Source organism: Callorhinus ursinus, unplaced genomic scaffold (genome assembly GCF_003265705.2).
Source record: "Callorhinus ursinus isolate GAN/ISIS: 27379988/994484 unplaced genomic scaffold, GSC_fseal_2.0 scaffold1, whole genome shotgun sequence".
NCBI classification, from domain to species: domain Eukaryota; kingdom Metazoa; phylum Chordata; class Mammalia; order Carnivora; family Otariidae; genus Callorhinus; species Callorhinus ursinus.
This window is the reverse complement of record NW_027397063.1, coordinates 98,852,508-98,869,106: the sequence shown is the minus strand read 5'-3', so window position 1 is coordinate 98,869,106 and position 16,599 is coordinate 98,852,508. Positions and strand designations below refer to the sequence as shown.

The window sequence follows — 16,599 nt, the reverse complement described above, 5'->3', positions numbered from 1 at the left end:
GGAAGTTAAAATTACTTCGGAATCGGACATGGGAAGCATTGTTTGCATGAGCCAGGGTTTCACTTTCAGAGGGAGTCAGAGATGCATGTGGTATCGGAGGGCTAGGTGGACCAGCCATTTCTGAAACAAGGTCAGAATATGGGGTCTACCACAGAGCAGTTACCGTGGATAGTCCTGCTTTTGGGAAAATGTGTTGGTTTCATATGTGCGTCCCGTGAAATATTTCCATTTTCACCTGGACTGCTAGTAAAAGTCAAATTTGTTTCTACCTTGTAATCATAGGACCTCTTTGTGTGCCATTTGACTCATTAGCATTATTCTTACCCTCCTTTTTGTTTCTCATCCGTTGTATAGGAGTTAATTTATGTTGCCTTGTAAGGCCACTTCGGATTCATTTCAATAGGTTAATAACTGGATGAATAGGATGTAGACAAATTCCAGCAGTAGATGTGGGTAGAAGAAAGGCTGTTAAATAGTAAGCTGTATTTCAAAGAGATAAACGTGTTATGAATAATTAAGGCACAGTCTTTTGAAAGATTACGGCTTCTTTTTCCACTAAGCCAATGTAGCATGGGGGAACTGGGATGCAAGTTTTGGCCACATCCTGTGTTCTTAGCATGTGATCTTAATTAAGTCAGTTTAGCTTTCTGCGTTTTATTTTCCTTATCTACAAAATTGGAATTACAGTGTCTCATCTTACAGAGAAACAGTGAAGACTAATGACAGCCCATTTCACATTCCACATCCTTCGGGGAGATGCCCCGTAGGTATAATGCACAGATATATTCCATTTCATGTGTTTTTTTCATGCAGGTTACAGATGCACTGTTTAAAGCTACTTATGGAGAATCAAAAAGCAGTCAATATGTTTTTAAAGACGAAAGCGTGGTCAAAAGAGAGAGGGAAGGGGAGGGAGACGGAGAGAGAGTAGTACCTTCTATATATTCTCGGGTAAAATTTTTCATCCCTTTTTAACATTTTCCTTGACTTCTGTGCTCTGTCTTAGCACAGGGGATGACAGGTCAGCCTGTGAAGAAGTTAAAATGAGCGGATTCAGAAATGGGCACTTAGATCCATGTTTCCTATAAAGCAAAACCTACCTGCAGGCACACTGATTTGAATGCGTACTTACCCTATGCCCACCCTTGCACACTCTCACCGTTGGCCCTTCCCTTGCCACTGACTGACCCCCTTAAAGTAAATAAGCCAGAGACCTGCCGCAATAGGAGAATAACCGGATCCTTGCTGTTCAAAGTCTGGTCCATAGGCCAAAAGCATCAGCATCAGCATCAGCTGGGAAACTTGTGGAAGTGTGCATTCTCAGGCCCCACCTCAGACCTACTGAATCTGCAGCTGCAATTTTAGTATAGTCGCCAGGAGAATAGTGTGCACAATAAAGTCTGAAAAGTGCTGAAGAATAGTGATTCTCCACTCCGGGTGCTTATTAGGATAATTGGGGAAGCTTTTAAAATATACCTATGCCAAACCATCTCTGACACACAAAAGTTCCTGCTCCTTCAGTGGAGTGGTCTCTGTTAGGTGTCAGGAAGAAAAACATTTTAACTAAATCAGTTGACATTAAGGTACGTAAGAATTATGCGGATGTTTGCGTTTTTAAAAAGAAAGTGTATGTTAACCGATGAATTGCTTTAACAGGTGCAATTTCAGGCTGTGCTACCCTGTGTAAAGTAAGTTAGAGTGGGTGAGGCACTGGGCCACTTTGTCCGCTAGTAATGGAGCAGTTGAACATGGCATGTCCTCTCGAATGTCCCAGGAATAATGTGAGCAGGAATGTTTTCATAGAGACTTCAGAACCACTTCTTTCCTCATCCGTTCATTCATTTATTCCTTCATCTCTCCATTCATTTATTGATTTTTTTCTAAAAACATTAAGCGAGCACCTTCTAAATGTTGGACACTTTTCTAGACACCCAGGAATATGAACCCAGATACCCCCTTGTCCTTAGGAAAGTGGTAGTCCAGTCAGCATAACAGACCAAGAAACAAAATGACCACATGGTTTAGATGAGTGCTATGACAGAGACAAGCAGAATGTGCTTTAGGCCCTCTGAGAAAGGAGCAGCTGAACCAGATCAGTCATGGGAGTGGGCAGCTAGAGTGATTGTAATGGGCCGGGAAAGCATTCTCAAGAGGAAAAGTCACCCACTAAGTTCTGAAGGATAGTCAGAGATTGCCCGGCTGGTGGAGCAGAGAGCAGCATGTACATGCGCTCGATGTAACATGCCAGTGAAGGCTTGGTGAGCTTAGGACCTGCATATGGTTCATGATGGCTGGAAGGATGCACCAGGCTAACAAGTCATGACACCAGAAAAGTAAATGGGGGCTTGATCATGTACTGCATGGCTTGTAATTCCTCCTAAAGTCTATAGAAAATAAAGAAATATCTTACAGGGAGAATCTGAAGGATTTTAAGCAGAGGTGTAGCATTCTCAAGCTTGCCTGCTATCTAGCTCACACCTGGTAAAGTGGAGGCTAAGACTTACCCATACAAGGGAATAGCATTTCTGTGTCCCAGGTGTGAGGGGGAGCCTGGCAAGATTGGGGAACTGAAGCGATAGCTGTAGGGCTAAGTCATAGAGGGTATGTCTGAGGATGTAAAAGTGGGGAAGAGACGGGGAAGTGTTGAATATTGGCACGGAGATAAGCAGGTGTCGGATCTTGTAGTGCATGTTAAAGTGTTTGGACCTTCTACTAATAGCACCGAGAAATTACAGAAGGAAGGGTTTTAAATGAAGCATGACTTGATCAGAACTGTTGGGTAGGATTACTGACTATAACTAAGGAATGTCTGTGGGCAGGAAATTAGGCCACTGCCCACTTATCTGGATGAGAACTAATGGTTGTCTGGGTTTGAGTGGTAACAGGGTGGAGAGAATGGACAGATTTTAACATGCAGTAAAAGGTCCTTTTTGAGACGGTGTAGACTTGAGATACCAGTAAGTCTTCCATGGGGCCAAGTTAGGGTTGGATATAAGGATTCAGGAACCATCAGCATATGCATGATGTGATTGAGATTTACCAGGAAGGAAATGAAGATTTCCAAAAGGGACGAAGGAGGAGTCGGGGAGGTAGAAGAAAAAGCAGTGAGGTGTAAAATTACCGAAGCAAAAAGAAGAGAGTATGTTAAAAATTAGATCGCTGGAGTTAGGTGCAGCTGAGAGGTTGCTAAGATGAGAAATGAAAGCAGAAAGGAAGAAGTTGAAGTTTCAGGAGGAAGGTGGGAAAATTGGTAAGTCTTGTTCCTGGGGACATAAGAGTATATATCCAGGGGAAAGATGGCAGGGCTCCTCTTCGACAGAGGAGGGCCCCCGCGTCCTCTCTTACCAGGAGGAAAGAGGCAATGGTGGTCTGAATGCAAATACGTCTGGAGGCTGGGAAGGATAGGAAGGTGTGTCACTCATCATCCAGTTACTTCACTTTTCGCTGTGAAGTAAGAAGCAAAACCTGGCAAAGAAAGCAGGAGTATCGAAGGCTGGAAAGGGGGCAGTGTATTAGAGGGGAAGGGAAGGCTAACCAGGGCCAAGTATGTAGGAAGGCTGTGCACAGGATTGATAACCCTGTTGAAGCTGAAGGCCATTATTTGAAATGGTATTAAACCAGGCAGTTACAGGGTTTTCCCAGCATCACTGAGTGTATCTTCGACAGATATTTATTGAGCACTGCTCTAGTTGCTGAGGATGGAGAAGCGACTAACAAAGTCCCTGCTCACAAGAAGCTCGCAATGAAAAAAGAGGCAGTCAATCAATCAATATATAAAATACATATTAAATATCTCAGCCTAGAATTGGAGGAGAAAGGAGGGCAGCTGGGTAGATTCAGGGTAGGCTTACTTGCAGGGGGCAAGGGAATGAAATACTTTGATGAGATGATGGTTCAAATGATGGCACTACAGGATGTAGGCTGGATAGAAGATAAAGGCAAAGGGAAAACAGAGTGGGCGTGGGCTGAGAGTTCTCAGTGAAGTTCAAGGGCAGGTATAGAGGGAATAAAGAAAGAGAAACACTTCTAAGGATCAGAAGGTCAGAGCATAGGTTACTCAAGTTGAAGATTTCAGAGGTAGAACTATTCTGGGTGATGGCAACATCAGGATGTTACCATAAAAAATGCATGTACTGATGTGGAGTGGAGGGGAAGGTCATGACAGGTCAGAAGGTTAAGAAATTCTATAGCTGAAGAGGACCAGAGGTGGTCTCCACAGTCCCTGATATTACCTGGGAAGGTGGTGGAACTTTCATGGAGGGGATGACTGACTGAGGTGTCCATCTCTAATAAACAGCGATTAATGTCTAGACAGTTAAAGAAATAAGGTAGTTGAGGCTGGAATGGTCAACTGGCAGAAGCCTAAATGAGCCCCATGGCGAGTGATGATTTGGATGCTACTTGGAGTGATAATAGAAGGCTAGTTGTGCCTTTCAGTGTCTTTAAATGCTAGAGGGCCCAGGAGCTTCAGGAGGGGGGTTTTGGTTAAAGCAGAGAGCTGGTGGCAGCACTGAGTGAGCAGGCTTAGCGCTTAATACGTAAAGACTTAATTTAATACTTATTTATTACTTAAACACTTAATATGCTCCTTTAATCCTGTTTCCTCTCACATCCCAGACCCATATCTTTCTTACTCCAGGGAGAAGTTTGCAGGAGATTTCCTTCTGAATGGAGGTAAATGTTTGCTGACAAGAGTTAAGATTCTAGAGTCTTAGTAGGATGTGCCACCTGATCTAGAAATGAGTTCACACAGGTTAGGGCTTTTGGCTCACACGTTGTCATATGTAATTGAATATAATTCAAGTGGGTAAATAGCAACCAGCGAGAGGAAATGGTGGAGGGCCACCTGTCTGGCGTACTGTTGTTGAGCTCCACTTGAGAGAATTACTAATGAATTCATTTTTACTTATCTTTTCACTCAGAGTGAATCTGTGAGTTCTTATCTTAAAACAAAATGTTTGTTTAAACATTTCTCAGAGGCACAATCTTCCTTCAAAATTAAAAAAAAGAAAACAACCCAAAATAGATTTGTCACATTTTAGAAATCCAAATATCTTTTATAATTTTTATTTATTTATTTAATTTTATTTGGTTTTTAAAGATTTTATTTATTTATTTGAGAGAGAGAGCACAAGCAGGGGGAGGGGCAGAGGAAGAAGGAGAAGCAGACTCCCCACTGAGCAGGGAGTCCCATGCTGAGCTCGATCCCAGGACCCTGAGATCATGACCTGAGCCAAAGGCAGACCCTTAACTGACTGAGCCACCCACGTGCCCCTAATTTATGTATGTATGTATGTATGTATGTATGTATGTATGTATGTATGTATTTAAAGATTCCATATTTGAGTAATCTCTACACCCAACGTGGGGCTCAAACTTACAACCCCAAGATCAAGAGTCACATTCTCTACCAAATGAGCCAGCCAGCCACCCCAAAATATCTTTTTAAAAAACTTCAGTCCAGAGGAGTCTAACAGCAGTAGGACCTTAGCTGTGAAGCTAAAAAAAAGGGGTTCAGTCCACAGCACAGACTAGATCAATGGACAGTCAAATTGGAATCAATTAGCAAGCAACCAATAGCCAGCCCTGTGTCTGTTTCTCTGTGCTTGATGCTTAAAGCAGAAACAAGCAAGTCAACTAAAAAATGATGGCTATGGCCCAAGCCATATCTTTAAATAGTTTCTTTGGTTAATCAAGGCTTTCCTGAACTTCAAAGAAATTCTTATTTAAAGAACTCCCAAATCATTAAAGACTTATAATAAGATGTGCTTGAGGATCCAGTAGTTACTTAAAAATACTTCCAGAAAAGAAAGCTTTTGTTAAATCCATGGGCTTAATTTTCTGGTATAATGAAATTACCTGAATGAAATTAGGATGTTTTGATACCTCTGCTAGTCTGAGACCAGATGAATTCATTATCCCCAAACATATGTATATAGCAATTAATGATTTCACTAACTTAGAAGCCAAGGAGCAAAATATTAATAATTGTATTTGTTCAGAGAAATAATTTAATTATATTTGAGTGGATCAAGTAAAGGAAGCAATATATAAAAAGTCATTAACTGAACAGAAAATTTCTCAAAGCACTATCTATATTATCCAGTAACAAGGATATAACAATATGTCGAGAAGAAATGGCATGAGTGATACCTTGAAAGCCCCCATAAACTCATATCCATGCAAATATGAATCTTTTCAAAGGGATTATAAGATAGTAGAAATAGACACTATGAAACTTAACATGATATATTTTAACTATGGTAGTCAACTTAAAACCAAGAAAAGAAGTGAGAAGATTTGCAAAGTTTACAAACTCGTTGGCTTCCATGCAGGGCCCATGGGGCAGAGTCAGACCCATTTCAGGCCCAGGCACTCACTCAGGCCACGGTCAGTGGCTCTGACTCCAAATTTGCTTAGTCTCATGCCTCCTGAGCTGCCGCAGACCCCAGCTCCAGTTACGTGGGTTCTTACCTTGTCCTTTGGGACCTCACTTCTGGCTCATTCCCCACCTCTGGAAACTGAGTTTCAGCTTTTCTTTCCCTGTCTTCTGGGCCTGAAACGTAGCTTAGCTCTTAACCACATTACCTTTTGCCAGAAGTTGCAGAACTTCCTTGGATCAACACACTGCTGGTTCACAGCTCCTTTGTCACAACTGGTTGTGGGTTTTCATCCCTCCATTGCTCTTAGCTGGGAACTTCTTCTGTTGCTGACCCTTATAGTCTATCTAAAATAGGATTCAGTCTCACTGGACTGGCTCAGACTACTTCTACCTGAGCCCAAATGTTTCTTCATTTACCGAGGGAGGGACTGCTCACTAATCTTGTATGTCAACACAGGAAGCCAAGGATCCTGCTTTTCCCTCAGCCATCAACTACCACACCTATTAATTTTAAAAACTTGGAAGAATCATGTTTTTGTCTTGTTTTATTTAATACAAAAAAATCTAATTTATGTGTGGAAAGTTAAATTTTTTTCAGATATTGCCTATCTGACTTTAAATGAACAATAAAAGTCATTTTTACTGCAAGCTTAGTAACAGAAAAAAGAATTCATATCAAAATGTTTTAAGATGCTGATAGAGTACATGTGTGCTTTTCAAAGCTTTTAAATAACAGATGGTGATAATTTACTATGCAAAGACTTACTTAACTGAGAAGGAAGGATTCTTTTGGAATGTCCATTATCGATTCGTTGTGCAAAGTATTGGGATTAGATTCCTTGCTCTGGGTGGGGAGTGTACCTACAATTATTATTGCTTCTATATTCTGTGGAATATACTTTGAGTTATCTCTCAGGAATTGTGCATCTCGTACTGGTAACTCTTGTCATTGTTAATGATCTGAGGCTCCATCTTTCACCTCACCATGTAGTCATACAAATGGTGCCATGAGGTATGAAACACAGAGGAGGTCAGCCTACAGCTTAACGTCTGTGGTCCACCAGATCTCTGGATTCATGGAGAAGATCCATCCAAGCAAGGGCTCAGAAAATATAAGCCAATATGGCAGGGCATGTGTCCAAGAGATGCTTTAGAACTTTGTGACCAGCCGTGGAGACAGAAAATAAAAGGAAAGCTGTCTCCATGTCATGCCCATGATGAGGACTTAACAGGACAAGGCTGGCTGTTTCCTGCAGCCTCCACAAGAGTAAATACTCTTTCCCATGATCAAATCCCTCCCCTTCACTGGACAAGGTGACAAAGGCCAAGCCCCTGCTTATTAGTTCCCACCTGTCTGTTTCCACTAGTCACAGAGAGGTAGGGCTCCTTCCGGGGTGCTGAAGCTTTGGGAAGGTAGCTCTTCATCCTTTGTCCATCTTGCATCCTTCCTTCAGAGGTTGGCCTACCTTTCCACACCTGTAGCCTCTTACACTCCAGTCCTCATATGTCAAGGCCATCACCCACCTTCTCAACCTGGAAAACAGCTTGGTACCTTACTCAAATATTTGTTGAATGACCAATGAATAAATGAATGAAATGCTCCTCTCCACCTTTGCCCAGCTAATTCTTCCTTCACTCCCAGCACTCCTTGTACACCCATAGCTCACATCTCACTTGTAGTTAGTTGTCCAATGTCTAGTTTTGCCCACTGCAATAAAAGCTTTGACTTTTTCTATCTTACTTGTCATTCTGTTTACAGGGCCTAGCATGGTGCAGGGCACATAGTAAGTTGTCCGTACATATTGGTTGAATAATTAAATTTTTTATTTAATTTCTTATATTTATTCTTGGATTCCTGATCTTGAGGTCACAAAACCACTGCTGTCTAGGCAAAGTGATTTGTCAGGGCACCCGATACACAAATATGGTCACAAAGAAGTGTCCTCATTCAGGCATTGTCCTGCTTAGAGAAGTCAGATTTCTTTGCTCTGTGTTTCTCTGTCGGCGGTCCTGAGTTCAGCCTTCCTCTGTCTCATCTGTCTCCTCTGCTGGCAGGGAAGTCAGTCACTCTCTTCCCAGTTGTTTCATTTACCTTGCTAATTCTATGCTCCCAAGCTCGAATCAGGTTGGCAAGGAAACAATTTCTGGAGGTATTTCTCTTTCCCTCTATTTTCCTGTCTCAGGGAGAATTTTCAACTCATTTCCTACTCAGGTAAGCATTTCCAGCTCTCTAGGACCCACATTACCACTAGTCTGGCTCTTCTTGTCCGCCTCTAGTTTTCTCGGAGCTCCTGTCCTTCTCCATAGCCCATTTCCACTCTTGTCTCATGAAGCCCCTGTGCGTTCCTTCTCTTGGGTGCCCTGAATTAGCTGAGCGTTGCTGTTTCTCCCTATCCCTGGTTGCTTCATTCACAGCATGCTCATCCAGATTCCCGGTCGGCTCGCACATGCGACCACAAGCACACAGACACACTGCACATGACTCCTTGTCTTAGATTACATATAAAATAGGAGCTTTACCCGTCTGCTGAATACTGGGTAAGCTTAGCAATTTGAAAGTGAGAACGGAGCATGGCTAGATACAGTTACTTTAGAGGAGTTCATGTACATTATGAAGGAAACAGTCTTGTTTCAGAGGAAAATCTGCAAGCTCTGAGGGCAGGAATTATGCCTCTTTATTCACTGTGGTGTATTTAGTTCTGAATAGTGTTAGACATATAGGGGGACTCAAAAATATTTGTGAAGATGAAATGAAAATTTTCCAAGTCTTTTCATGCTCCACAAGGAGAAAATTTTTTTGGAGAAGGCAAATGATTGAGCATAATCCTCTGTGTTTTCGATAATATAAAAAAGCTATTTATTCATTACAAAATATAAACATGTGGAGCCAAACACAACCTTATGTCAACTCAGTGCTTAGTTTGTTATACGTACAGAATTGAATAGTGCTCACTAGAGAAGAGCCTTCTTAACCGATTTTGACTTCAGTAGTCTAAAAGCACTGATGACCCAGCTTATCCTCCTGCTGCGGTCTTTTTGCACCACTCTCTAACCAAAACTGATGCAAAGGCAGAATGTCTTGAGTTATTCTCAGTAATTACCTATTACTGAAGTTGCTCTGATCATTCTTTTTCAATAACATGACCTGAAATAACAAAGTGCTTACATGGGAGAAACATGGGTATGCAAGCTCCCTGCTTCCTCTTCAGACACACCTGCCAGTGTCCAGGGAGCTTGGGGTCTACCTGATGGGAGTGACTGAGGGAACAACATAACCTTTTTCATCACCTTCAATATCTTTCCTCAAAGAGGAGCATTTTTATTCATTAACATTATAATCAGCGTGCAGCCCTGGTAACATTTTAAGTGATATATTGTATTTAAATTGCAGGAGAATCTCTAATAGCTTTTTGCTAGCAAAGAATCTTTTAGGATTCAAAATGCAAATTGGACCTGGAAAAGAAAAATTATTTTTAGACATATGGCACTTTAACTTAACAGTAACACAGTTTCAGGGCTTTCAATTATTAACAGAATATGTTTTGGGTTGTGAATTTTGGAGGAATCCCTATTGGAAAATTATTGACTGTCCTCTCTGCTGTGAGCCATTCATTTAAATGGGCTGTAAGATAAGGCTGAAGAATTTGGGGAGAGCCAAAAAATGATTATTATTGTGGGTCCATTAGACTTGAGATTTCTGTGATTATCTCAACAAATTCTAAAATTCAAAGTCAAATGAGGTGAAAAGAGTTCATGTAGCTATACTCATGTTACAGAGCGATTAAAACCTTAATTGGGCATCAAACCTTCTCCCCCCCTCCAAAAAACTGGTTGCCATATAATTTAATTTGGATTCTCTTACCCTCTCTGTGTAGCTTCTGAAATTTCTTTAATGTTATTTGGATATGGAAGAATGATACTGTATTAAAAACGTCAACTTAAAATTAGACCTACACTCTATCTAAAGTCATATTGGTGATCTTGGACATGTAACCACTCTGTGCCCGGATTTCCTTAAAATAGAGGTAATATGTCTTACTGTGTGGAGCAATTAATAAGGAAAAAAAGTTTAAAGCCAGAAAGGCAATTTAACATCACAGAAGAACTCAGACTCTGGCCACCACTGCTTGAGGTCAAACCTTGGTCTTATTGCTCAATAACCATCCTCAATTTCTACAGCTCTAAAATGGGGACAAAAATAGAGTTACCATATACAGTTTAATAAAAACAAATTTTAAAGAATTTAGAAACGTGCCTCTCGAGCAGTAAGTGTTTGGTGCCTAATACATGTCAACCACTGAATATTATTAGTAATAGTAGCAGTAGTAGTATTACATGAGCATCTTTGGCTGAACCCAAAAGAAGATCCTATATTTTACACTCTATATGTGAACCTGATATCGAGTTTATCTGTAAATCTGATAGCAGATGGATTCCAGGTTAAGCATTTAGAAATGTGTGCATGTGCACATGTGTGTGTTTTTGTCTATACATTTAAGGTAAATTGGTCACATGCTTATATAAAATAGTTATAAACTAATTATTTCTCAAGCTAAAACACAAAATAAAAGGTCTCCTTTCTTTTTTTTTTTAATTTTTTTTTAAGTAATCTCTACAACCAAGATGGAACTTGAATTCACAACCCTGAGATCAAGAGTTGCATGCTCTATCAACTGAGCCAGTCAGGTGCCCCAATTGGTCTCCTTTCTTGAGAGTTGTTCTACAGAATAATTCACTGTGCTTCCCTCAGATCTACTTGTATAAATCCACAGACAGTTTCTGAACAAATGTATAATGATGGCTTTTCTTGGTGCTGATCATTTAGACTAATGTAAGACGTGACCTTGGCCTAGCTGGAACTTAACTAGTGGTTGACAGGGAGTGGTTGATTAAATGATAAACTAGCAGTCTAGATTACATTCAGCATAAGGTACTCCCCCCACCCCCACCCCAACCTTTCTTTAACCAAGGTATCACAAAAGCAATTTGGGGACAAGGATTTCATTTAAAAGTGAGGAGTGGACCGTGGAAGAATCCAGAATGTTTGTAACGAAAACCATTTGGTTTTTATTAGCATTAGTCTGTGTGCTTGCTAAGTTTCAGTCATTTTCCCTTCAGGAATGGTCCCCTAGATTCTAGTTTCCACATTACTGCCTTTTGAATGGAGTCCTTTGTGACCCGTTGTGATTACATTGCATTTTCCTTGTGTTCTTTCAAAACGTTCTGACTTTGCCTTAATTTTGACTGGGCAATGGTGGGAGGAGGGTAGCAGCAGGGGAATGAGGTCAGCAATACTTTCAGAATGTTGTCAAAAAAGATTTTTAACTTGTCAAATTTGCCTAGTAACTAATATCAGGCTCAATGTCTATTAATAAGACAAACATTTAGGACAGAAGGTTGGGTCAGAAATGGGTGTCCTAAGGTCTTTACAAGAGCATTTGTTCCTGGGTACCCCAACATTTCTCTGACCTCTTCTGGACACTTCCAGAACAGTCATAAGCCAGGTTGATTATAGTGATTTTAAGGAAATGAAATGAAAATGTTGTGTGGCTTGGAGTCAAAAAGCCAAGGGCTTGGGCTGATTTGGAGAGAACAAGCTGAAAACAGTTTTGCTCATGTACCATTCCCTAAACCTTAGCTCCATGCAGAGTAAGAGGGTCAGAAAAGAAATTTTTTCGTAGAATCAGATGTGTGGCACTTATGTTGTAAATAGATGCCTAACCTATTTACAATGTTTGACACTAAAATATAATTGTAATAATCGAGGATGAAATTTTTTAAGTCCATTCCCACTTAATATTGTTGCCTGTTTTGTACATTTCCTGGATAGATCAAAAGCCTCAAAGGAATGAAGGACAAAAGTATAGTCGATTCTAATTATTTGCGAATTCCCTATTTGCTAACTCCCCTACTGGCTAAAATTTATTTGTAACCCCAGAATCAATACTTGTGGTGCTTTTGAGGTCATTTGCAGACCTGAGCAGTTGGTGAAAGATGTAAGTCGCCCTCCACTTGTGTCCCTGGCTGAGGTCCAACAAGGACTGTAAGCAAGGGTCCTTCTCTTGGTCTATTTAATGCCGTATTTTTCATATTTTTTGTGCTTTTTGTTGGTAATCTCCTGGTTTAAAATGGCTCCCAGACATAGTGCTGAAGGGCTGTTAGTGTTTCTAAGCACCAGAAAGCTGTGTTGTGCCTTACAAAGAAAAAAACCTGTGTTAGTTAGCTTTGTTCCATCATGAGTTATAGCGTTATTGGCCGTGAGTTCAGTATTAATGAGTCAATGATACATATTAAATAAAATGTCTTTCAATTAAATAAAAACACACATAAAACAAGATTATGTATTGATCAGCTGATGAAAATGCTGTGTAATCAGAGGCTCATAAGAACCCAACCCTGTATTTTCCCAAGGATCGATGACCCTGTACTTGATAATTCAGTGTTAGTTGTGACTTTACAACAAACTCCATCAAATAAAAAGAGTTGACCATATTCATAATTCCCATGAGTTCATTCTCATGGAAAAGCATCAGTGATCTACTAAGTAGGAACCAACTTTAAATAAGGTTAAGTCCACAATAAAGTGCCACAACACAAAGCTTTATGTTATCCAGTTTATTTATTTGCTGCTTGTGCCAATCATATTTATTTCTGATTTCCCTTATTTTACTGAAGTTTCCCCAGGAGCACTTGACACATGAAGAAATTTCTTTAAAACACACACACACACACGAGACCAGAAAACTAGCCTCTAGGGAATGTACATGTATAAACATTGAAATATTTCTTGTGCATAGTGCCCAAAATCTTGTTTTCAGTTAGCAAACTATTGATGTTGTTGGAAAGCAGGGTATAGGGGCTCCTGGGTGGTTCAGTCAGTTAAATGTCTGCCTTCAGCTCGGGTCGTGATCCAGGGGTCCTGGGATATAGCCCCACCTTGTGTTCCCTGCTCAGTACCCACTGAACCTGCTTCTCCGTCTCCCTCTGCCCCTTCCTGCCCCCCCCACTCGTGTGTGAACGGGCACGCTCTCTCTCTCAAATAAATAAATAAATAAATAGATAGATAGATAAAATATTTAAAATTTAAAAAGCAGGGTATACAGGTAGGAAAGGGGGATCATGTGGCATGGAAGCCATTGGCATTCAAAGACAGACCAAGGATCTCCCCTTCTTGAGCTGACAGGCAGAGGAATTCTAGTGCAACTGGCGTTTCATCATGTCTAATTATGTCTGGCCACTGGTGGAGTGGTTGTGCCTCAGGGCTGTCACCTGAGCAGCCCAGGAGCCTCCTGAGATTAGAGAGAGCTCATCGTAGAGGAATAGAAAGTCAAGCTCAACAAAAATGTCCCTTGAACAAAGCCTTGCCCATCAGAGAAGAGAAATAGTTCTGAACGGAGTGCAGGTTTTGTTATTATATGCTCGCCCAAACCAGGCCTATTTGTCCTTGTGGTCTTGGGAGAGGGAGGCATGGAGGTAAAATGTAAGTCAGCTATTTACCTGGAGGCACCAGGAGTCTCCTTGGGACTCCTCCAGGACAATGACAGATGACAGAAAGGCAGTTTCACACAGTTCCTACACCCGGAGCTGGGTCATGGGTGGGGTCTGGGGTGCGAGGTTGTAGAGGCCAAAGGCAACAGAATAGAGTGGAGGACTGGGGGGTGGGGAGTGGGCTTGTACACAGGAGACACATGTGTGGCTTCCTGAAATACTGTGCCAGGGATTTATAAGGGACTGAAATGCAGTTAGAAATATAGGTTGTCATGACGGTAGCCCATTGACACAGACCGGAAAAGCAAGAAGAAATATGCCTGATTCATGTAAGTATGAGTATGGTATTGGAATATCTTGTCCTCATTTTCCAGGTTTCTCTGTTCTCTAATCTGATGGTTTTCCCCTGGCTGCTTATTAGAACCACTAGGGAAGTCTTAAAAAAAAAAAATGCCTGGACCATCTCGAAGATTCTGATTTAATTGATCAGGGGTGAATTCTGGGCATCTGGATGCTTAAAAGTCTTCTAAGGTGATTCACATGGTTAGCCAGGGTTGAAAAGTACTGCTCTGAAACATATCCCTAAGAATTTTCACTCTCCAGAACCCAGTGGATTATATCCAAAGATCGATTAGGCAGGAATGTTGCTACATGCCCACTTCAAGAAGGTGCACTTCTGAACGTGCCTTTGAGTACAAATGGGCTCCATTGCCACTCACCTCTCTGCTTGCCCTGCTGTGATGAATGAATTCATCTGTTGTTTTTTAACCTCTTCCTTCTTCCTGGATACTACAGACCTTCCAAGTCCTGACGCTTTCTCCTACCTTTGACCCAGGGCTAGGTGCTGGTGATAAGATTGACATTAGGGAAGGAGGGAAGCCGTGTTTACATAGTGGCAGGGAGGGGAGGAAGTAGAGGGCAAGCGGAAAATAAAGGGCAGCTGAGAAGGAGCGGAAAAGAAGAGAGAATGCAGATCACTGCTTCTCACACAGCCCCATCTGGTCTACCCAAAATATGGAGGGAAGGGGTGGTGAAATGGAGCCCCCATGGGAGCCTAAGTGCAAGGCCTTGGGCTCCATCATTTACTAGCTGCTTGATCTTGGGGAAATTACTTAATCTTGTACAACTGAAAAGTGGTGAAGCTCAGGGATTCAAAACAGGTCTGCCTGATTTAAAGACCCCAAACATTTTCCCAGCTTATACAGCATCTTCTAATCCATACCCACACAATGGACCCTTGGTAATGAATACAGTAATTAATAACTTCCCAGACGGTAGTTGAGCTTGTTTTAAAATTCCTATAGTCAAGGAAGTTGGGAGAATGTTACAAGAAGATTAGTTAGGAAAAAAATGGTGTGTCATATATTATCAGTCTAGAACATTTGGAATTGTCATTCGGAAGAAATAAGCTCATTATTAATAGATTACTTTTCTTGTCTTTATGTGACTATTTTCTTAAATTAAAAATGCTTTTTTTTTCATATTGCAAAAGCAATGCATGTTCATCTAATACCAATTGGAAAATAAAGATAAGCAACTAATACAAAATTAAACACACTCATAATCCACCCACCCAGCTATAACTGCTGTAAACGTCTTTTAGACTTTCTGTGCTTTTATATAGATTTTTTAAAAAGTGTAAGTACTGTTTCTTTCACTTCACGAACATCTGGTCAGCAACATTCCGTGTCAATACGTTTGCCTTTCCTACATCATTTTTTATGTCTGCTGATGAAGGTGAGTACTTTTATTTGTTTTTAAACCACACTTGTTTACTCAGAAGTCAGAAACACACAGATAAGGAAACATCTGAAGAGCCCAGGTGTGGCTCTGTGGAGAGGTTGAGTAATTCAAAACAAAGTGCAAAATATAAAAACAATTACAACCAGTTTGACAGTTGTGTGTCTGTTTCCTACAGCCCTTCTACCCACAGGTCTACCGCTGACTTCAAAGAAAAGTCAGCACAGAGGAGGTCCGGAGGATAAGGTGCAAACCGAGAATCAAACCCACGATAAGAGATTAAAGGAAGCTTGATCAAAGACCCAGCATAAAAGTGCTAGCTCATGACTTGCCTTGGCCCATGGCCCCAAAATATTCACCAGAACAGAGAGCACTCTTTGAAGTGATTGGAAGCGCCCATGCTCAGATGAGCTCTCTGGTCAAAGGGAAATTTTTAAAAAGTGGCACAGGAAAGAGTTGGCAAATTTGCCTCTTCCTATCTCTGGCCTGCACAGCCCTCACAAATTGTTTGAACACTGCTTCTTTGGTTTGTTTTCCAGATAGAAGTCATTTAACTGGGTGTCAAGTACGAATTCAACCTGAGCGGGGAAAGATCACTTGTTTCCTTTGTGGGAGATGTGAGAAGTGTAGAGGCATTTCACATGGCAGCGGACTTGTGCTCACAAGCATGGAGCTGCTCCACTGCTCCTCCTTTTTCTTCAAGGTGTTTAAAAGAGCATGAGATATTTCCAAACTGGCAGTAAGACTTGCTCATTAGTGTCCTTGTTCATTCTACTCACTCATTACTCGTTCACTGCTCTTACCCCCTCAGAGTTTATTGCTCCTTGTGGTGTTAGGACATAAACCATCCATTTCCCCAGGGAGGGGAAGAAAATGGAAGTGCTCCCAAAATGGCAGTTCCCTCTACCACATTCAGTTTAAATACTTAAAAGTATTTTAAAAGACAACAGTTACATAAAATTGCTAAAAATGTATGCTTAGAACATCTT

The 16,599-nt window shown here is 41.1% G+C and overlaps 1 protein-coding gene across 6 annotated transcripts in view; it reads left to right on the top strand.

The window, feature by feature from the left end:
- The window catches only part of MME (membrane metalloendopeptidase), a 105,868-nt gene that overhangs the window by 13,263 nt on the left and 76,006 nt on the right, over window positions 1–16,599 (top strand). For 5 of the 6 annotated variants that reach the window (XM_073898339.1, XM_073898354.1, XM_073898361.1 and 2 more), the window contains exon 4: window positions 4,618–4,674. The exons of the other annotated variant lie outside the window; for it this stretch is intronic. In XM_073898339.1, the coding sequence (XP_073754440.1) occupies window positions 4,618–4,674 (57 nt within the window). The remainder of the gene's footprint in view (window positions 1–4,617; window positions 4,675–16,599) is intronic. 6 annotated transcript variants of the gene reach the window in all.